General features: G+C 38.3%; 1 protein-coding gene across 1 annotated transcript; it reads left to right on the forward strand.

Moving 5' to 3' along the window:
• Window positions 1–2: 2 nt before the first annotated feature.
• On the forward strand, window positions 3–22,076 carry RTN4IP1 (reticulon 4 interacting protein 1). Its single transcript, XM_062570993.1, has 9 exons — window positions 3–270; window positions 1,646–1,797; window positions 2,443–2,511; window positions 2,761–2,885; window positions 7,357–7,405; window positions 9,430–9,566; window positions 10,432–10,615; window positions 11,353–11,445; window positions 21,944–22,076. Exons 1-9 carry the CDS (start codon window positions 18–20, stop codon window positions 22,058–22,060), a joined length of 1,179 nt encoding a protein of 392 aa, XP_062426977.1. The 5' UTR covers window positions 3–17; the 3' UTR covers window positions 22,061–22,076.
• Window positions 22,077–22,822: the final 746 nt, after the last annotated feature.

A 22,822-nucleotide genomic window follows, 5' to 3' on the forward strand; every position in this document is an offset into this window, starting at 1 on the left:
GCTAGGGCGCCCCGGCCATGCTGGCGCGGGGGGCCGCGGGGCTGCGCGGCGCCGCGCTGCGGCGGGCGAGGCCGGCGGCGGCGGGCCGCGGGCTGCGCAGCTCGGCGGCGGCGCGAACCGCCATGCCCTCCTGGGTCATTGACCGGTACGGGCGCAACGAGGTGCTGCGCTTTACCAGGGACATGGCGTTCCCCGCCATACGCTTCCCCAACGAGGTGGTGATCAAAGTGCACGCCGCCAGCCTGAACCCCATAGACCTTAGCATGAGAAGTAAGTGCCGCTGCCCTCCGTGCCTCGTGCAGGCTCAGAAGGGCGGTGGGGTTGATTGCCTGGCTTCCTCCCCCTTCCCCGCCGTCCGGGTGCTGCTCTCCTGAGCCTGAGGTTAGTGCTCTGTTGATGAAGAGACTAGACCTTCCAAGGAGAAGCGTTTCCCCGGAGAGATGCCGCATTTTCCCCATCTTGTGAAAATCAGGGAGGCTGGAGTTCAAGGTCAGCTCAAACTCAGCCTGTGCAAGCTGGTCCAAACCACGATGTTCGCTCTCGTGTCCCTTGCATCTTCCTGAGGTGGCAGCTGTTGTCAGTCGGTACCTTTGGTTGGCTCTTTGTATTTGACATATTTAATCAAAATTTGTTCTCGGTTTCAAGTTTTGAAATACAGGAAGGAAGTTGCTGTTATTGAAGATCTTACGTTTCATATTGAGAAGTGACCTTATGTATCAAATTATATTCAGCAGCCCTTCTGGATATCTGTGTGAAGCCTGCTGTTAAAGCTGTAGCTTGTATTTTGGATCTCTAATAAATTATTTTTTAAAAAGCCTTTTAATTATATACAGTTGTGGGTTTGATTATGCAGTATTTCCTTGTCTGAGGATTCTGGTTGAAAGACTCACTTGAACTACTGGGTCGCAACTTGGGTTTTGTGTCAGTGAAAGATTATTTGGAAGAAACTGTGTTTTCATCCAGCTTTCGAAGTGTCTTTACATACCTTTTACCATAACGAAGCAAGCAGACTTCCTCAAACATTCAAAAGGCCATACGTGTCTAAGTACAGGTTTGTAAGGCTGATCAGAATAGGTATGTGCATAATTCTAGACGTTCACACCATTTAGCTATTGCTTCTTGGATAAGAGTTAATATTCTTAGAATATATTCCTTAATTTTTACAATGATATTCATGATGCAATGCTTATGGTATTTTATATGAAAAGGTGAATAGAAAGCTTGGAGTTCTTTTGGAGTCCTGCGATGTTGTTGGATGATGGAACATTTCCCACAGGCTTCCTAAAATAGCAGTGTTACCACATATTTGATGTTTTTATAACAAATAGTCACTTTGTATAGAGTCTGGTAAGATCATGATAGAACTTGCTAAATTGTAGTGATTTGTATTCTTACACATACTGTGTGTTATATGAGGGAAGAAAGAAGAAATATGTTAGTTAAAATTTGCCCTTTAAAGCAAATTTGCTTTTTAAATCTGTAAAATTTCAATACAGTTCCATTTTGGCATGCCTACGTTATTGTAGAAATGAGGAATACTTTGAAAATTAGATATATTAGATACAGATGGTGCTTTCTGATTGGAATTGTCTAGTAAATAAATGAAAACACAACGAGATGTTATGATTCATTTCATGTCTTATAGGTGGTTATGGTGCCACTGCATTAAATATGAAGCGTGATCCCCTGAAACTGAATAGTATGGAGAATGAATTTCCACTGACACTTGGTCGAGATGTCTCTGGTGTAATTATGGAATGTGGACTAAGTGTGTCTTATTTCAAACCCGGAGATGAGGTGATATAACTTAATTTCTTTTTTTCTAAAAGAGCATAGTTGAAGTATAACATGAACTGATCAGGTCTCTGGAATGCTTTCTTCCCTATTTTATTTCTCTTAAAAAAAAAAAACCCCTTTTTCGCCAATTTTTTTCTGCAAGGTACTTCACTTTTAAATTCTTGGTCCATTTCAGTGGCAGAAAGGAAGGATTTTATTTACTTGTAACTATGCAGACTCAAGATGCTGCTTCATTTTGACCGAAGATAGAATTCTAACAGGAAGAGGGATTATGTGTGTGGGTCGTTCCCCCCCCCCCACCACCAAGTTACTTGCTATTAAGAACTTTGATATAACTAGAGAATGATTTTTCAACTCCCACAGAAACCCTGGTATGGTTCACTTTGAACTTATCATCATCAGTATAATGAATTTTGTTCTCCCTCCTTCCCCTACTGTCCCTCCTGCTCCACTAATCTAGGCTTTCCTTCTGTGGAAGTAATTTGCTTTTTTGAGGAATAAAAAAGGTAAACTGTATTTGATAAGCAATAGTGAAGACATTTTGCAAACTGGGTAAAGATTTCTTTCATAAAGGAAGCTTCTCTCTGTAGATAACTATTATGTAAAGTAGCAAAAATTGATAATTGTTTTCCTTTTGTTTTTTAGGTATGGGCAGCAATTCCTCCATGGAAACAAGGCACTTTGTCAGAGTTTGTTGTAGCTAGTGGAAATGAGGTAAACCTTCAAAAATGTGGCCAAGAGACAAAACCTAAAATTGTTAATAATGGCATTATTTTTTTCTTCAATGTCTTAAGTAACTATATCTTAATGCTTAAACTGATCTACAGTCTTTTGCTAATTATGGATAATCAAGATAGTTGAAAATGTGGAATACATGGTCTGCAATTCGGTAAAGCTTGTTTAAGTATTTCAGTGGTACACAGAATCTGCTCTATGACTTGGATACAATTGGTCTTATTTCAGGTGTCTTTTAAGCCCAAGTGTCTCAGTCACACAGAAGCTGCCTCCTTACCCTTTGTAGGTCTCACAGCATGGTCTGCAATTAACAAAGTTGGAGGACTAAATGACAAAAATTGTAGTGGGAAAAGGTAAGTAGCTAGTTCTGGTGCTAAAGCTTAGTGTTTTGTTTTTATACTGATTAGCAACTTACAAGATGTATCTTAACAGCGATGAAGACTGCAGTACCATGACATTCACAAAGGTCAGGTGGCCTGAAGGTGCTAGGTTCAGTCTACTCAACTACTGAGAGAGGCCCTTCAGAGGGAGATTCAGCCCAGGAGTCTGACTGAAGTGGTCCTAGTAACTTGCTGATGAGCAGGCTTCCTCTTCTGACTATATAGAGAATTAAAGGATGGTGTCCCTAGGAATTTATGGAGACTTGACTTTGCTGCGAGCTAGGCCAGTTGTCCAAATATATCCTTTCTCTGAGTTACCTTGGCAACTCAGAAAAGTTTACTTGTCCACAGAAATGTGGTTCACTTGATTGCTTAGTTCCTGCATGCTCCGGGCCATTTGGATCAGACTGGTACTCCATGCTTTTAGGAAAAATAAGAAGGTGACTAGGTCTTACTTGGCCTGTGTGCCAGAACTTTGATGGGAACAGAAAGGCAAAAGAGAAGAGGAGAACATTCAAGACTAGCAGCCAAAGCAGGTAGAAAAAGTGGCTTTATTATCAGCCTATTAATCTGATAGTGGCAGGTGGATGGCACAGGGGGAAGAATGTATTGAAAGATTGGAGCAGATACTATTTTTCACCTGATAATTGAAATGTGCAGTTATTTTGGCCTTTAGATGTTTGTGGAAATAGAAAATGTTCAGAATGGAAAGAAGGGCAAAGGTAAAAATAATAGAATTGAAAAATAATCATTAAAACTATTACCTGCATCAGAAGTTTAGATCATAAAATAAGATTGCATACTAAGAATCTGTTTGTCTGACTTCTTATCTTCGGGTTGGTGTTGTAATGCAACACATCACAAAGGACACTAGATTTATTGAAAGTCTTCATCCGCATCTTTAAAAGATACTTAAGTGAATGAGTGTTGGTATATTCCAGTAAATTTCATCATGAAAATATAAATCAAATGTTTGTTCTAAAGATAAAAAATATTTTGAGAAAATGAATTGCAGGACAACTTTGAGTTAATCTGCAGCTAGTGATAAATTTCTACATTTACTATCTCTTTTTTTATTTCTTCAGTATTCAAGCTGTTCAAGCTGTGTTTTGCTATTTTACCTTTACCATATAAATATAATTAACCTAAAGATACATCAATAAGCTAATCTTTTTTTGAAGTCTTTACAATGTTCACATAAGTGTTTAGATTTTTAAATGTGAAATGTAAACTGCATTTGCATTTAACATTGACTTTTACATTCTCAAACAAATATTTAATTATTCTATCAACAAAAACATTTTCACGTGTTTAAAAATTTATGATGTTTCCTATCTTGAAGGTTTAGATTTCAGAACCAACAGAGAATGGCTTATGTGGAGGTCCTTTTGAAAAAAAATTTGTAGAAAATAGAAAAAAATATATGTATATATAAAAAGATATATATATATTCATATGTATGTATTTTCATGCTTACATATATAAGCATGCAGTGCACTACATATGTGTATATAAGCATATGTAGCACACTAAAGTGGCTATGCAAAAGAGTATTTTGTGAAGTTTATGTCAGTCTTTCAAGGCAACAATCTCATAGGGCAAGAATGTACATAGTGTTTTTTAGTTTCTTGAAACAATTTAGCATCTAATTGGTAAGAAGGTACCCACATACGTGATTTTATGTTGGTCTTTTTGTTTTTTGTAGGTATATGTATATAGCTATGTAGAAGGATGTATATACACACAGGAGTATGTCTTATTTTGAAAGAGAGTGTAACCTTTGATGAAAACTACTTCACTGATACTTTATTACAGTGTTAAGGCATTTTAGAAACAGTGAGATTTTTCTATTGCTGTATATTGTTTTCTTTGCCACTTTAAGGTGGAAGGGTGGGCTAACCAGAAATATTCTTCATTAGTGCAACATCTGACTGTTTACTGATCTGACAAGAGTAGCTACTGCATTTGCACATACTTTTGCAGATACAGTTTTTACAAATTTCATGGCTCCATAGTTACCTGAAGAATGCTTGAATTGATATCTTCTACTTTGCTAGACATTTCTTAACTTTTATCCTGTATCACTGTAATTTATTTCAATATTTTTGCACACGGTAAAAGTGAATGCTGTTGTTATTCAAAATGTTAATGACTGCTGTTCTGAAGTTCTCTGTGGAAAACACTTGGAGGGCTTCTCATATTTCTGAGGGTCCTCTTTCAGTAGAAGGATATACTCCTTGAACAATAGCTGTGTTAAATGTCTTGCTGTATTCACAAAGAACATGATTAAAAAATAGAGCAGTTTGAAGAGTTCTTGATAATTTTTACATTAATATTAAGTAAAACTTTATATAAAAATATTGACTGAATATTTCATACATATAAGAATGCCAGGAGGAAATATATTAGGTTTCTGTTACTGTAAACTATTAAACATCTCTTCTTGGTTTATGTTATTACAATGAAAATCTGAATGATACAATACCCCAGGAAAATATTTTCAAAAAGTCTGTGCTTTGTTTCATCATTTTATCTGTTGAGAAGTGAAAAGTGAGTGTAGGATGTAGCCCATCTTGATAGGGTATATACTTCTTGCTAAAACAAGAATAAACCCCAAGAAGACATTACTGATGTCATCAAATAGGATTTGGCAAGCAAATGTTTGACGGCAAGAGATGTACTTTGTTTATACACATGCAGCTGTGTCATTGAAAATTGTGTGTTGTTTACAGACTAGAAAATTTTAGTGTTCATTCCTGTGCTCCTCCATTCTTGTTTCTTGCTTGGTGGGCACGGCTGAAACAGGCCCTGGTTCTCCAGTGCTAGTTTCTGGCTGTGCCATAGTTCAGAGAAGGGTACACGGAGAAGCACTAAGCTCTCAGATCCCATGGTGTACTCATCAGGAGACATCTGCCGATTTTGTGGTCATTTGAAGTGCTATAGCATCATATGGGACTTAGGGTGTGCTGAAGGTGGAAAGGTTCAGCTAAGTATTAGTAGATACTTAGTTGAATCATGTGCCCCCATCAGAAGGGAGCAAACTTTAGGGTCAGTGAGATGAACCTGTCTTTGTTCTTCTGGTAGATAAAATTAAATATAAATGTTGCTTCAGGCATCTTTTGTTGGTAGCATGGTTCTGAGCATAAGTACATTTTGGCAGACTGAACAGTGGCAGGCATTAGATTTCAAATTTTTATTCTGAATTTTGCTGTTTAAATCAGTGAAATAGGAGGGAACAGAATCTGATCAGTTAAGGAGAAACATATTAAAATGGGTACTGTGGCCAAAACCAAGTCTCTTAAGTTAATTCAAAGAGTGTTTGTAAGCTGAGACACCAGGTTGTACAGTACAGTTTTGCGTTCTAAAAGCAAAAAAGACTTAAAACAGGAACACTAGCTGCTTTTGAAGATACTGCAATTTTGCTCGAAAACTGAAGTTCTGAGAAACATGATGTTCCACAGCCCTATGCGAAGACTTCATCTTGAATGTTCCTTTTTGACCTGGAATTAGCAAATGGGTCCAAACTTGTTGAATTGTTTGTAGCTTCAGTTGCAAAACTTTCTTACTACTTTCCTTTTTGAAGTTTAGCTATTTAATAAAAATACCTGGATGGAATTTTTGAACAGTGATTGCACTGCTGAAGGTAAGGTTCTCATACCTTTAAAACTGTGTTCATTTTTATGAAATTAGGATAGCTGTGAGTTATGTAGTGAAAAGGAACTCACTAATAATTTGGTAACAGACTCCTTTATTTTCTTGCTTGTTTACTGATTCCCACAACCTGGCATTTTACAGGGTCTTTTTGAAATCTATGAAACTAGCAAAATTCTATTGCCTTTTTTTTTTCTTATAAAGAAAGAGACAGGTACCTTATTTTAGTAAAACTTAAACTTATTTATGGTGAGGCTTCTTCGTTATGTTCCATATATTCTGAAGTTCATGGTCTCTCTAAATACTGTGATACTAAACTGCTTTTTCTCTTAGACAGTACCAATTTGTGTAAAATGTTGGTGAACCTGATTTTTCCCTAGGAAATACGACAGGCAATGCCAGTGAAGTCTGGTGGGCAGAGAGAGTCTTAACTGATTTTGTCCCAACCTAAGCAATTCTGCTTGGGAAAGTATGGACTTCTGACAGGACTTCTTGGTGATAAATGTTACTGCCTGACAGCTTCACTGGCTGGATTTAGTGGAAGGCACATAGGAGGAAGTCTCTTTGGTTGGGCTGAGATAATGGTCTTAAAAACAAGTTGAGCAATGTTACGTCACATTAGCAAGTGTCTGAAGAGTCAACCACTAAGTCATTTTGAATGACAAGTACAATCTTTTGCTTCAAGTAATTTGATGTCTGAGATTTATAAGAAGCATTAGAATATATAATGGAATTGTTTTATTATTCGATTTATTTAGAGAACTATTTTATAAATTTTATTTTTTTCTTACAGAGTATTAATATTAGGAGCTTCAGGAGGAGTTGGTACTTTTGCTGTACAGGTAATATACTGTGGCATGCCCAGGATGTGCCTTCAAATTATTCAGCATGAACAAAATGTGACAGAAGGAAACTGAGGGAAAAGATAGTTAAATAGCAAGCTAATGAATAATCTGCCAGAGCTCCAAAAGTAAAATATTTTGAGTTTGTTCCATTCCATCTTTATGTTTTACTAGCATAAGGTAGGAAGCAGGGAGCTTCAAAGAAGGGTGTTGGGAGCGCAGGTAGCAAAAGATCACATTTCGGTATTTGGGTACAGGAAATTTGTAACTGGTGTATTTGAAATTTAGTCTGTATTCATTATCTTTCAATCCACTTTCTGCTCAACTCCAAAAATCTAAAAAAAACTTGATGTGCAAGTAGAAAATCTGATGGAAAAAGTAGATGATTGCAGTTGCAATTTTCCTTTGTATGTTAATATCTGTATCTGTTGTTGGTGGTCAGATGTCAAAGGTAAGGTGCACAAGTGTAGTGTGTATAATCTGTGGATTAATTTTCCTTTGCTGTCATTCCCCAGCCCTTTTGTTTTCCTTCATTCTAGTAGCTCTAAACTTTGGAGAATCAACATGTGTTTTTGTTGATCCATTAATTATAATAGCATTTATAGCTTATAACAGGATTTATAATAGTAATTATAAAAATAATAGGACTACAAAGATGATTAGAGGACTGGAGCATCTGCCCTATGAGGAATGGCTGAGAAAGCTGGGCCTCTTTAGCCTGGAGAAGAGAAGACTGAGGGGGGGATCTTATCAGTGTCTACAAATACCTTAAGGGGGGGGTATCAAGGGGAAGGAGCTGAACTCTCTTCAGTGGTGCCATGCGACAGAACTAGAAGCAATGGGCACAAACTGAAGCACAGGAAGTTCCTCCCTGAATATGAGGAGGAATTTCTTCACTGCGAGAGTGACGGAGCACTGGCACAGATTGCCCAGAGAGGTTGTGGAGTCTCCTTCTCTGGAGATCTTCAAGGCCCGCCTGAATGCAACCCTGTCTACCATGTTCTAGGTGACCCTGCTTGAGCATGGAGGTTGGACTAGATGATCTCCAGAGGTCCCTTCCAACCTTACCCATTCTGTGGTTCTATGATTGTGGAACATCCTCTTTTCATGCCTTCATTGAATTTGGGGATTTGGATGCTAATCAATGTCATCTCATTCTACAACATCTTTCCCTTCAGAATAGGAAAAAAATGTACAAATCAGATGATTGCATCCCTGTTTTCCATCTTACTAGACTATAAACATAATGGTCTTAAGAGGGCCACAGGAGATTTTTTAGTGATACACTATTTGTCTGAGCCATGATAAAGCAGGTATCTAAATGAGATTTTGATAAAAAGGCTGAGCCAACTATTGACTAATTGTGATTTCTACCTGCAGTTAACCTAAGTAAAACAAATTAATTAATCTTTTTTGACATTTACTTTAGATTATTGTGAAGGAAAAAATAGATTACAGAGAAATAATTACCAAGAATCCTTTACTTTGCTGTAGTTTTGTGTACTAGAAGATAATGACATCTTCCCTATAGTCAAACAGAGATGATTTTCTTTTTTTTCTTACTGCTTTTAGTAGTAGGAAAGTTATTTACAGTGAAATATTTAATCAGCTGATAGGAATTAAAAATTTTTTAATCTCTAGAATGGTTAAATCTAGTGACGGTTTTGTAGACTGTCAGCTAACCAAGAGCTACTGTTCAAGCTACCAAATTCAGAAGACAAACTGAGACTTTTATTTGAAGTTCTGTTTATTCTGAGACCTGGTATCTGTAAGTGTCATTTAATAAAAGCCTTACACACCAACTTCTCCTCTCTCCCCTCCACCCAAACCCCACCCCTAAAATAGTGGTGTTTTAGCCGTGTTTTGTTTGTGGGATATGTGATGTCTTGGTTTGGAACACAGTTTTCCCACTCTCCTTTTAAAGGTGCTTATTTGTTATATAGATGTAATGAGATTTTGGCTTTTTAAGGTATCCTGTTTTTACTAAACCTTGGGTTTTTTTTGCTTTTTGTGCTTACTTTTAGCTAGTGAAGGCCTGGGGTGCTCATGTGACAGCAGTTTGTTCTAATGATGCCAGCACTCTGATGAAAGAGCTTGGAGCGGATGATGTGATTGATTACAAATCTGGAAGTTTGGAAGAGCAGCTTAAAACCTTACCCTTGTAAGTATTTATGTTGTTAAGTACTGAGATAGTGGAGTTGGCAGTCAGTCCTTTTGGCTTTTGATTGCTTGACTCTAGTCAGACTCTCTGTTTTCAGTTTCCCCCCCCCCATTTTAAAGCCTTACTTTCTAAAGCAAGTTCATCCAAGCACTTTTTGAATGTAGTTTGCCAAGTGAATATCCCAAGCACGGATTTCATTGAAAGATTAAGTCAGTTAATTAGATTTGTGGAGGCAAAAGAGCCCCCAAATAAATAGGGAGATTAAAAAAAAGACTTTTAAAAGTGAAGCTGGGAACTTGGGTTGCAGAAAAGTTGGGATAGGTAGGGTTTGGTAGGATAGTTTATGTATGTTTGACCTCTGGAACTGACTTGTATGTGAACAAAACATGAATAGGAGATGTTCCTAATCGAAGCGTGAGTCCTGACTTTATTTATTTATTTATTTATTTATTTTTGCATACACATAATATATTGTTAAAATGTCTAGGACTGGATCTCAAGACAGTCCCAGCAGCCTCAGTGGGAGCGCTGAGGAGATGGAGCTCTAGAAATAGTTAAACAAATTAGAGAATATAATTGTGCATCTAAGAGTCTTCTGATGTTTAAGAACGGTTTAAGTTATCTACGTAGCCTGTGTCTGCTGTGCAGTGAATGAGCAATAACCTATTAATTGAACTACCTTTGTACAGTTTAGTTGAAGGTCTTCAGACTTTCTTTCTACTTTCTGGCAGGCAGATTATTTTAATGCATTGCAGTGACAAGTAGAAATGTAAATTACAGCCAATTTCTAGAATAGATTAGCTTAACAATGATCTGTTTTCCCCATATTTTAATGATTTTAAGCCTGTTCTTTACATGTCTGCAGGTTTGATTTCATCCTAGATAACGTTGGTGGATCCACTGAGAAGTGGGCTGTAGATCTCCTGAAGAAATGGTCAGGAGCAACGTATGTTACCTTAATAACACCGTTCTTAATCAATGTGGACAGACTAGGAGTGGCTGATGGCATGCTACAAACAGGAGTCACTATTGGTTCCAAAACTGTAAAGGTATTTGACAAAATCTATGTGCTATTTTGTATTCTTGTGATGGCATGGTAAAGTGAGATTGTTGCGTCCCCCAGTCATATTTTCAGATGAAAGCTCAAAAACAAAAGGAAAAGCCTGGAAATAATCATGTAACTATATTTCTCAGTGCAACGGCTTGCATGTTTCCATGATGAGAAGCATTGTATGCCCTGTATTAAATGTCAGTTGTGTTTGAAAAATCAAGGCTTTTATTCCTATAATGACTTTCTTGGAGGTGCTTGTACTCATGAGGTCTTCCTAAAATGCTTTTCACATGAGCTTACAGCTATCACCAGATGGTGATGACTGGCAGATGTGATGGTGGAAAATTTAATCACTGACACTCAGGTGGAAAGTTCTAAATGTCACATTGCTGGGTTTATTCAGCCTCTCTGTGAATGTGTATAAACATATGGCTTTGCACCATTTCTATCTTACGTAAGAAACACCACTATTTGTAGCTGCAGAGACAAGGTCGTTGTTTTTCTCAACTAGCTGACTTGTGCAATTAGGCACAAATTCACCCTGATCCTATTGTGGTAATATAACACCCCTGTCTGTACATTTAATCCACATGCTTAGGTGACGTTTTTTTTCAGACACTAGCAAATTATTTCTATGTTTTTGCTTAAATACTTCCCTAGTTTTTATGTCACTACTTATAGTTCCCATTTCAATTTCTTCTCATAACTTAAATATTTGCAATCTCTTTCTTGCAGCATCTATGTAAAGGAGTCCATTATCGGTGGGCATTTTTTATGCCAAGTGGCCCATGTTTGGATGAAATAGCAGAACTGGTTGAATCTGGAAAGGTATGTCAGTAATAGTTATTTTAGGTTTTCATGCTGAAAGGTGTACTGCTTTGATTTTAGAATGTTATAATTCACAACTAAGGAATAAAATGTTACGAGATTCACAACGAGGAAAAAGAGTTAAGAATTGGCTTGCTCCAGTTTTGTCATTTCATTCTAATTTAAGTTTTGGCCTTTTGTGTGGAATTTAGGTGTTGATAGTCCATAAAATCATTCTGCCGTCCCCTTCTCTGCCCTACTTCTTTTTAAAAACTAAGCTCAGTTATGAGGAAAAAACAGTCAGTGCTTGTTTTTTGTACCAATTGGAATCATTTAGCATCAGTTCTGATGTTGAAAAATGATGTGTTTTTAGAGGCCTTGTATGGTTCATTTGATCAGAGTGAACATGACTGTATATTCCTGCATATGCAAAATGCCCTAGCCTGGATGATCAAGAGACCCGTGCATAAAGTACACAGAAATAGGATATTCAGATTATTGCAGGTTGTAGATGACCTGCATTGGCAGAGTGGTAAAGGGAATCTTGCGTTTCATTATTTCACTGCTTGGGAGTATAAAGCTTGTGCTCATTTAGCACACATTGATGACTTGGAATATTATGAGCATTCGTAAGCTTTTGGGAAGCTCTGAATAGTGGACTTCTGGGGAAGGTCATGAAATGGCAAGTATATTACTGCTTTTCTGATCATTTCAGGTTTCAGCTTGTTGTAAAATGTCTGTGAGAGTGTGCAATTGGTTGCTCATTTAGTGGAATATGTGGTGCTGTAGGTCCTAGCAGTGTTCTCTTTTGGAAGATTTCGTATTGGCAAAATCCCCAGAGTAGAGAATGTGGACAATTGCTGTTAATCTTTCTTTGTTCTGCCTAAGTAGAAGAAGCAGCAAGAGTTGGCCCTAACCGCTGCTATTTCTAGTATGTGAGTTTTCAGGCCTTCTTGTACTGAAAATCTGTATGCACTTAGAAAAATTTAGATTTCTCAGAGACAATTTGAGTGTTCATCTCCTTTTTGTCTGGGCACCATGTCGGACAGTTTGGATAAAAATAAATAATTTCTGTCGTGCTTAAGGCCTGATTACTTGTATTTGCCTCTTCAGTGCTGGTGACCAGAGTAAATTTCTTCCCAAATTCACCCATTCCTACCTTGTGTTGTCATCATGGTGCTGCTGACACAACCAATGGAAAGTCTGTGTTTCCCAAAAAGTAACCTGCTCATAAACAGAGATCGTAGCAGCAAATAAGCTGTAGTGAAGAATATTCCTGGCTACAGCTTTACACTGCTGTGCTTGACATATGTCCAGTGCTTTAGGCACTATCTGTGGTCTAGAAAGAAACCCTAGAAAATGTTTCTTGTCCTTTGATCTCATCCAATCACACTTTACCAAATTACAGTTGACTAAAACAGAAATGTCCTTGTCTTTGTGCTTACCATTTGTCCTGATTCTTAGCCAGTGACAACTTGTTTTGTGTTCTACTCCTACTTTGTATGCAAAACAGTAATGTAGAATATGTCCATGAAAGCTTCTTGGGAAACATCTGTTTATGCAATAGAGATAGAGCTTAATCGGTATTCATCTGCCCAGTAATCTGGACAGGTGAATTCTAATGCCATTTAAAATGTACGTCATACATATATGAATGTCCTGATGTACCTTTTGTTGTAAGATGATCGTGAGGATAAAGATGTTTGCTTAGTCTTTTATTCTGTGTCTGCAAAAACAAGTCATAATGTCAGACTGTTTATCTGCATAGTCATTATTCTAGCAGTGTTTTACACTATTCCATAAAATGCTGTAACCCCTTATGCTATCAAAAGTATTGTATGAAACTCAGATGTGACATGTTCATATAGATGAATGTTAATAGAGGATGACTTTTATTCTCCAGACACAGGCATTCTCTTAAATGGATGGATCATACATTCAGAAGAATGGGTATTTGGAAAAAGGACAGGGGAGAACTACTGGATGAGGTCCATCATTATTTTCCATAAGTGGTGAATAATTATTGATGTTTGAATTAGAGTATAATAAATGAGAGTTTAAGAAAACCCAACAAAGTGAAACCAGAAGACTTGGGGAAGTGAGCAAAGTGTGCTTGAACTTCTTAGTTTTCAGTGAATACAGTTTTGAGTAACTCAGATTTAGTTCCTTTAAAATTTCAATGAATTGTGCATTCTGTTACAGACATCTTAATCTGTGTGAGATGTGAATATGAGAGCAATTGGGGAGCTCCTGAAAAAGAGAGAGGGGCTTTTTTGGGAAAGTCATGATAGAGGACTCTCAGCTGTGATCAGTGAAACTTACTTTAAATGAGGGTAATTAAAAAAAGCTCGTGGTTTAAAGAGATGCTATTATATAAAGCATAAAGCGAACCTTTGAAGAACATACCTGTGAAGCAGATATTATTATATTGATTTGTTAGTGTTTTTTTTTCTTCTAGTCCTTTTTTCGTAAACACAGATCTGTTCTAGTGTGTTAGGTCTTCCTTTGTGAAAGCAGTAATGGTGGATGATGAATTAGCAAAAAGAGCATTTTTTTTTTCACAGATGCTTGGTTATCACACAGATGAGCTTTGCAGCAAGGAAATTTGTTTTTTAAACAGATTCTTTTTTATGTAGGACAGTCCTTTTTAATGGGAAGGAGAAGGAAGGGATTTGAGGAACTGGTATGGCAAGGAAGGAGAATCATTTTCCTTTTGTAACTTCCTGCACATTAACGCAATTCTGGGGATTGTAAAAATAGTGCTATTCCCCCCACTCCTCCCCTGAGCTATTTTCTTCTTGTCTTCTTGTCTTGCTGTTGAGATCTTGCTAAGAGATAACAGTGAGACTGAAGGGCTGAGAGTTTGCTGGCAGAGTAGAGGGGAAGGAGAAAACAAATATTTCCTTGTCACATCTTAGAGATACTGGTTATTTTCTAATAACCATGACCCTACTGCAGGTTGTACTCTGCTGGTTAATTATTATCCTATAAGGATTGGCTTAACTTGGACTTCATCAAATCAGCTGATAAAGCACATGTCAGAAGCTAGGGACCTCTTTCCATCACAGAACATTCCTTATGAATTACAAGGTTCTAATCTGAACACAACTAAAATCAACAGAGCCTTTAGTTCAGGACTTAAATTTCCTGGCAGACTGTTGGCTGAAGCATCATCACTGGTCTCTACTGCCAGATTAATCTGAACGGCTCATCAGAGACTAGTTTGATGTGTTTGTGATTAGTATTGTGGACCCAACACTGATAGTCTTGGGTTTTTTGCTGGTTGCTTAGTGCTTAACTTTTTGTTTCTTATTAATTATGTGCTGCTTGGTCCTTGGTGGAAAATATACCAAGTTCATATATGCTGCATCGTTTTTTAGAAAATCTGTGACTTGTAATTGACCACTTCGCCTATTATAAAGCCTAGTAGAGGAAGGCAGGCTCAAAAAGCTCATTGATGTAGTAAAGGCACTAAGTATGTCCTGTGCTCCTGCTGGGCCATGTTAGGGTGTAGGTTAATGGTGCTGCCCAACAGAAGTTTGAAATTCTCATTTTAATTCAGTACTTTTTAAATGTGCCATAAGCGTATGTGTGCAGTATTTCTGCTGGCTTGTTCTCTCTCCTTCTGAGCAAAGTTGCATCTGATGGGCTGCCAGGTGAAAGCTGGTTTCACAGAAGGAGGGCTAAGGCAAGGAGTGGAATCTGCGATCATAAAATGAATATATCATTCTCTGTATTGCATTTCCTTTCTAGGTAAATTTTACAGCACATACATAAGAGAAACAATTGCATGACTTTATTAATGTATTTTTTTTTCTAATATCAGTTATACTTTTTGCTGAAGACACTAGATGCTTTGGACTTGGAGGCCTGTTTTTGTGGATTGGAAGACAAGGCACTGTTCATTGGCTCTGCTGCCTTCTTCCTATATGGACATAACTTTTTTTGTCCTCTGATTTCTCTATCTGCTAATGAAGGCTAATGCATTTATTCATCTTTGGATGATGATCTCTGAGATTTCCTGTTAAAATGTAGAATGTGATTGTTTTCTGTTGCTAGTCTTCACTATTCAGGAAGCAAACAACACAAATGAATATAGTCATCCACTTCGACATTACTTGGGGTTTGAGTTGTTTGGATGGCCATAATTTAAAATGATTTACCTTTGTTTTGCTAGCATAGAGTATCACAGCTTCTGGACTGTGTATTCTGACCTGTGTGTACTGTTTTGCTTCCCTCTTTTCTTGTTATGGTTCTGCAAATAATTTTTCCTTGGCCTTTGGTGCCCAATTGTTGCAAATTTCTCTGATATGTGTAGTATGAATATCAAACAGCTAATGTAACATTTTGAGTCTTTGAATATTCTGCAAATCTGGCATGTGTAGATGTGGCCCTCCATGCAGAAATTCCAGCTTTTATCCCTATGGTTGTGCCTTTGCTAGTTCTTAAAATTTAAGGTGCCTCTTTTACTCTTCCTGGCTATAAAAGGAGTAAGAATTCTAGACATAGATGTCTGAATTGATTAAAGATCCTCACTCCCTTTAGCCCCTTGCCCTGGTTTAGAGGGTCCTACTTCTCATTCAAAATTAATAAGCTTAAACCTCTTTCCCCCCCGCCCCCTTTCAGTTTTGTGCCTTCTTGTTGCAGTGTTTTTGCTTGCCAGGTTTGTTGGCTAGAGCCCAGAGATGTTGATCAAGGAGAGGTTGCCAAAGAGACTGTTCAGTCCTATCTCTTCTAAGAGGAACCTCTATCTGCATCTCATTATGGCCACCAAAAAACATATTGTGATTTTTATTAAAACACATCTGCTCCTCTTTTTTTAAATGATTTAGCTTGCTCATGATCTTAATGAAAATGCAGTGTAATTACATTATAAAATGTCTGTGAACAAGATTAATGGAAATCTTGCACACTGTAGAGAGATAGGGTTTTGTTTGAATATTCCCATAAACCATGATGCGGTCTGGAAAAATTTCAGCAGAAACTAGGTATTTAATCAAACGTATTGCCTCAGCTTGATGTTTTGCATATTCTGTGGAAGGTCAGTACTAGTGTTCTGAGCTCCAGTCTCCTAGTGTAAGTGGGAACTACATCCAAACAATTACAGCACAACAGTGAAGTGTGGAGTCAATAAAACAGCTCATCTGAGTTTAATTTGCTGAGACCTGGGAAGATACTGGTCATGCAGAAAGTTTTTCTTTCTTTCTTTCTTTCTTTCTTTTTTTCTTTTTTTTGTTTTTTTTTTTTTTTTTTAATTAGGAGGGGAAGCATCAGCAAACTTAGGAAGAAGGAAAGCATATATAGGAAGTATAACTGTCCTAAAGACTCTTCTGTCTTGTTCGTATGGTGGTGTTGCCCCAGTTAGGTTTAATTACCAGCTCTAGCATAAGCAGCAATATAGCTGCCATGAACACGGCTGCTGGAGGATTCCAGAACAGATGGTTGCTCTTTCTGCTGGTTAATAGCTTTTTAGCAGAATTCAGCAGGTGACTAAGTCCAGAACTTTCTTCCCCTTGAAGCCTTCCTCTTGACTAGCCTGGCACTTGCTACACTTTTGGGCTGGTTCCATTTTCTTGCTACTCTTCACTGTATTGTTGAGGCTGTTCTGCCAGGGACAGTTAACAAACAAGAAATTTTTAAGCCCACTACACCCTCTGAACCATAGCCTGCCTAACTGGGATTTGCCTCTTAACATTTTAATAGTCCTGAATAATACTCCCATGTTACTGTGGACTGTTGCTGCATGCTTGATATTAGAGAATGCATAAACAAACAAAACTCCCTAATACAGTTGTTTGTAGGAGGACTGTGGGAACAGGTCCCAGGACTCTTGCCTTCCATTCTGGTGTCTTAACCACTGCACCATTCTCCTTATCTGTGTATTTGATTGCTTTTACTTGTTAGGCACTTCTAGAATAGTTACTTGAGTTCTGGGCCAGAAGTACCAAGTACCTGAACTCCTTGATGTGTTCTCGGAAAATGTGCATATTCTCTGAAATATAATTTCATCTAAAAATGGTACTCTGCAGCTGCAAAGCTATCCGTAGGCCATGTGACTAGAGCCGGCCATTCCAGAGGACAGGAAATTCCCTTAATCTTTGTTTTTCATGAGTGTTGACTCTAAAACTTATTGATGACAATATGAAACTCAGCACACATTCTTGCATGTCATTTTATGGGAAGGGAAGGATGAAGAAAGGGGTAGGATTAAGACCCAAGGAATGTGGGACTTGAATGTAACAGGAAGGGAGATGCTCAGCTAAAGGGGAGAAATGGCAGGAGCAGTGGTATCCTAAAGGTTAGCATTTTTTTCCATGAGATGACTATAAAGTGCTGCATAAATAACTAAATGTTTAGTTCCAGGAAAGAGACTGTTCTTTGTAAAAATTGCTGTGCCAACCTCTCATTGTCATCAAAGGAGACACATTGAAGGTTGAAGAGTTTCAAGTTCTGCATTTGTACCTTGCGCTTACAGCACAGTTGGGCATGGTGCTTGGTCATTGCTGGAGGAGAGCCTTTATCTTCTACTTGGCTAGCCAAAATGGCAGGATAGTCATTTCCATTAAAAAAGACCTCAAAAGGATTTTGAGATCTATCAGAGCACATTTCTGCTCTCACTGTGTGAACGTGCAAGTACCCTTTTCCAAAGGATATGCATACAATATACATGCAAAGGACATGACCAGACTTACGGCCAAGACATAACTAGCACGTGTATTGGGAGGCAGCAGCTGGGAGGGAGGCACCTCTGCAAAGCATGGCTGCCCTGCAGTTTTGACACAATCATCCTTTACAAGCACAGGGAAGAGCCAATGCACTGTCACTGCCCTTGGAGCAAGGGGACTTGTTTTTGTTCCTTCTTGAGCTAAGCTTTATATGACCTGTGAGTTTGGGTCTTCTTGCAATAATGTCAAGGCTCTTGCTCTCCCTCCAGTGGTAGGAAGCAGCTCCAAACTAACTGGAACAATTTGCTAATATGAGGGTCAAAGCCATCTTCGTTCCCTTTTAATGGTTTTTCTCTCCTTTCCCTGCTAATAAATTCAAACCAGGACCTTGCTAGCACAGTAATGGAAGCCTCCAAGGGAAGGCTTGAATTTGCCAGTAGTGGGAGAAATGTGTTCTTGCTGACCAGTCTACTCTTGCCTGCCTCTCTTCACAGCCTGCTGTATTCAGAGCAGGAATGGCTGTGGATATCACTTCAGTGCTTTCTGTAGTATGCTGCTCATGCCTTTATCAGCATCAGCAATTGCTCTTTTTATTTTTTCCAAACACATGAGTTCATTTTGAGAGACCTGAGATTCATTTCTATAGTATGTTCTGCGTTGGAGAGAATGAAGAGGAAGAAACTATCTTTCAGCCTCAATCTGTTTTCAGATAAACATTTCAGTGCGGGTGTGTATAATCCTTTCTCTCCCAGACTTTAGTTTAATCCTTTTTCCCTGAACAAATAGGTGTCCTCTGGCAAGGAACTGATGTGTGGCTGTAAATAGGCAGTGTTTTTATTATCCTGTTAATCTCCATTTATTATCACACATTCAACAAACAGCAGACGCTCCCCTACTTGTTTGTCTGTTCACAGGAAGAAATTTTATCTTAGTCAGTGGATTATGGCAAAGGCTGAGTGAATCACTGTGCTGGGACATGGTCAGCCCTTTCAGGGTTATTCAAACAATGGGGCTGATCAGCCAGCCAGATAAAATGTTTAATGCTCTAGATTGTCAGGATCATCAATTCAGTATTCATAGCATTGCCTAAACCCAGTGTTAAAATGGTGCTAGAGGTTACATCAGTGCAGCAGATGAGCTCTGAGTGTTTGGTGGTTGCAGTACACATGGTGTTTTGAACTGTTAGACTGAATTCAGGCTTCCTCTGATCCCCTGTGTCACCGCTTTTCAAACGTGATGCTTTGAACTTTATGTAATACATTGAGGACATAATGCATGTAGTTCTGTCAGTGTTATAAGCTGCAGCCTATGATAAATGACTGAAGGTAGCAGGATGTTGAAATGTAATAGTCTTCTTGTTCACCTTTTCTCAACTATGGCGTGTCTGAAAGCTTCCCGGTCCCAGGCTACGGAACTGCCTTCTTCCTCCAACACCTCTCCTCCCCTCCCTTCCCCTCCCAGCCTCTTACCCTGGTAGGGTCATCTGTGTCCATGTTCCAGCAGGCTGAGTTTCTGTATTCCTGTTTTCTCAACTGAAGCAAAGATTTGCATGCAACTGCCGTTAACAATAACTGCTTGTACAAGTACCGTGCTTGTGCTTGGTTCAATGGAGTTACTGATTTTTTTTTCTTTTTTTCCCCACGCTTCTGCTATTAAGGCAACGGTTGGTCTTCCTGAAGAGTCACTGCTGATCGGCAGCACGTTCCGCTTGCTGTTAGTCACAGCAGCTGCAGTTTACTCAAATGCTCAGTTTACCCAAAGACATTACCTCATTCAGAGCTTTTGTTGCTCTGAGTCCATGTCCATGACTTTGCTGATGCCAGAGGAAGCATTTCCATTCTGCACTGGGTGCTGGCCAGCCATTATTATTTTTTTTCAACTTGGCCATTTCTGCCTTATGTTTCTTCCCCAGTTGACCTGCAGAAAGTGTTATGCACCATCTTTCTCATACTTGTTGCTCATTTTGCTAGAGGTCTACCTATATAGATTGTCCTGGCTGAACGACGGGAAGAAATTAGCCAGCCTTGTGCCCTGAAGCATGGCAAGTGAATATTTATTTGTACAGTTGCTTTCGTAGTGAATCAAATGCTAATTCTAACCTTTTCTTTGAAGGAGTTCACTTAATTCTGCTTTTATGTAATATAAAGTTCCACACAACTGCTAGGCTTGCCCTGACAGACTCAAAAGCAAAATCATAGTGACAAGATTAGGAGATACTGCAGTGTAATAATTTAATCATTGACAACTTGCATTATCACATAACCAAAAATAGCAATTATTCTAGTGCAATAATTGGGCTTTAAGATAGGGTACTGCCTATGAACAACAAAAAAATGAACAAAGATGAGAAAATGTGTCCGTGTGAGCATTGGTGGCTGCTAGATGGCATTTGTTGAGCTGCTGTGGCAGGTGTTAGGTTGTCAGGGTCCTGACTGGAAAATATGCACATACAGAAAACTTTTCCTTGGTAGTGGTGCACATTCACCTTCTAAGCAGCATGTCTGAAAACAAATCCCTGCTTCTGGTAAAAGTAGAGCTTTTAAAAGAAGGCATTGTCACTGAAGTTGGCAAATTAGTCAACTCCTTACAGTTATTTTACTCCTTTTCTATTTAAAGCAATGCATGTCTTAGCAGGAGAGAGCAGTTACAAATTCTGAAGAATGCCATGAGATAGTTTGTGCTAGCATCTGGGGGGGGGGGGGAGGGAAACCCTGAAGATATTTTCAGTAATACAGTTAACAAGTACTTTTTTCCTAGCAGAATAAATAGGATTTTGGGTAACTTATTTAAATTCTGATCTCTGTAAGAGCTAGCTGCAGACTTATCTAGTGTTTTTTCTCTTATAAGAGCATTAGGATCAGTGCAGTGATGCAAGAGCATGCATCAAACTGATGTGAGGGGTGCTATGGTAGGAGACCCACCTCAGGTAGGGTGTTTGGAGGACTTGTGTATACAGATCTTTTGGCCTCCAGAAGGATGGCTCAGCACTTGATGCTAGAGAAGGTGACTTCTCTTGGACCAGTAGTGAGAAGTATTTTTCAGAAGCAGATTTTTTTTTTTTTCCTCCATAGGTGTACTACATTGTCTTAAAATAAAATGCTTGAAGGGTTTTCTGGCTCCTGAGTTAAAGATGGGAACAGTATAGTGAATATCACCTTCATTATTAGAGATGAGACTGAAGCAATCCAGAAGGCTACTCTACAAAATTAATGTCAAAATATCAATTGATGCAAGCTGGGCTTAATGATCTATGTATATTGGAATACACAGTGGTTGAGTTTTTTAAGTGTGTCTAAATGATTCAGCAACAAATGCTAGTGGATTTCTGTACTTCAGTTGTAGCCAAGTCTTTTAAAGGTACTGAGACATACTGATGCAGAAGGGTACTAGATTCACAGGCATCTTTAAAATATCTGAGCCTTGAAAATTCTTGTGTAACATAAAAAACAGCTTGGGAATAAGACAAAAAAATGTTCACCTTCTTCCTCACTTCATTTTAGACAACAAAGTTGAACCACAGAGTCTGACAGCTTTTAACAGACTTGTAGGTTTACAGCGTTGCATGGTGACTGCGTTGTTAGGGTCCCAGGTTACGGCTTCTAACTGTGCTAGGAGAGATTTTTCAATACTTGGGCAGGCAGCTGTAGAAAGCTTTCTCCTACACTGCATGCAGGGCTGTCCTTGGAAAAATCTAGAAGCTAAGGATTACATCAAGTTTTGCAGCTCTGCCTTAAAGGTAATAAAAACTTTCCCCTTTCTTTATGCAGTTTTGGAATGTGAAGGTGATATGAGGGCTCGTGATCTGCTAGATCATTCTATTCCTAACGCAACGACTCTTCTTGTTTATTCTGCAGATCCAACCAGTTATCGATCAAGTCTACTCTTTTTCTGAAGTTCCAAAGGCCTTTCTGAAATTGGAAGGAGGACATGCACGTGGAAAAACAGTGATCAATGTCATTAATAAAAAATAAAGGTATCTCTAATGATTGTTCTGTCTGCAGTCTGTCCTTAACTGGTAAATGACACTTGAACATGAATTGGTATATAGAAACTATTATTTCTGAATCTTAGAGTGCTCAGAAAAAGGATGCATCACTTAAAAATGTGTTTTAGAAAAGCCTCTTCGATTCCTTTCTACTTGACTTGTAAATAAAGCTGTGGAACAAATAAACAGTACTATCCTTTCAGGAATTTCTAAATAAAAAACCACGTTCAAAATGTAGTTTCAACTCTTGCAGGAAACTCATGCTCTTGGGTGTAAAAGGAACAGTCGGCAGTACTTTTAATGTGTTGGTCTGTGGAACTTTTTTTTTTCTAGATATGGTTTGGCTAAGTACCAAAATAGTATATAGATAACCACCATGTAAAGTATTGTTAGTACTGAATAATAAACAGAGTAGTCAACAATTTTTAAATGGGATTCATAGTAGTGGTCATAGCTTAAATGCTAAAACTGAGAGCTCTTTACCTTTAAGTGTGTGTACAGTACCTGACGTGGTAATGTAATAACTCCTTGTCAATACAATCATATGGAGGTGAGCAAGTTCTATCAATAGGTATGTTTAACTGCTTTGAGTTTCCATAAGAAGGAGCTGTCTCCATTCCTTCAGGTTATATAAGAGACACCTATTAGAATGAGGAGGAAAAAAGTGAACTCTCCACAGAAGCATACTTATATCTAATTGCTGACAAGAAACTTGTGCTGTCTTTTCTTCCTTGGCCTTCCATATTAT

Source organism: Rhea pennata, chromosome 3, assembly GCF_028389875.1.
Source record: "Rhea pennata isolate bPtePen1 chromosome 3, bPtePen1.pri, whole genome shotgun sequence".
Taxonomy (NCBI): Eukaryota; Metazoa; Chordata; class Aves; order Rheiformes; family Rheidae; genus Rhea; species Rhea pennata.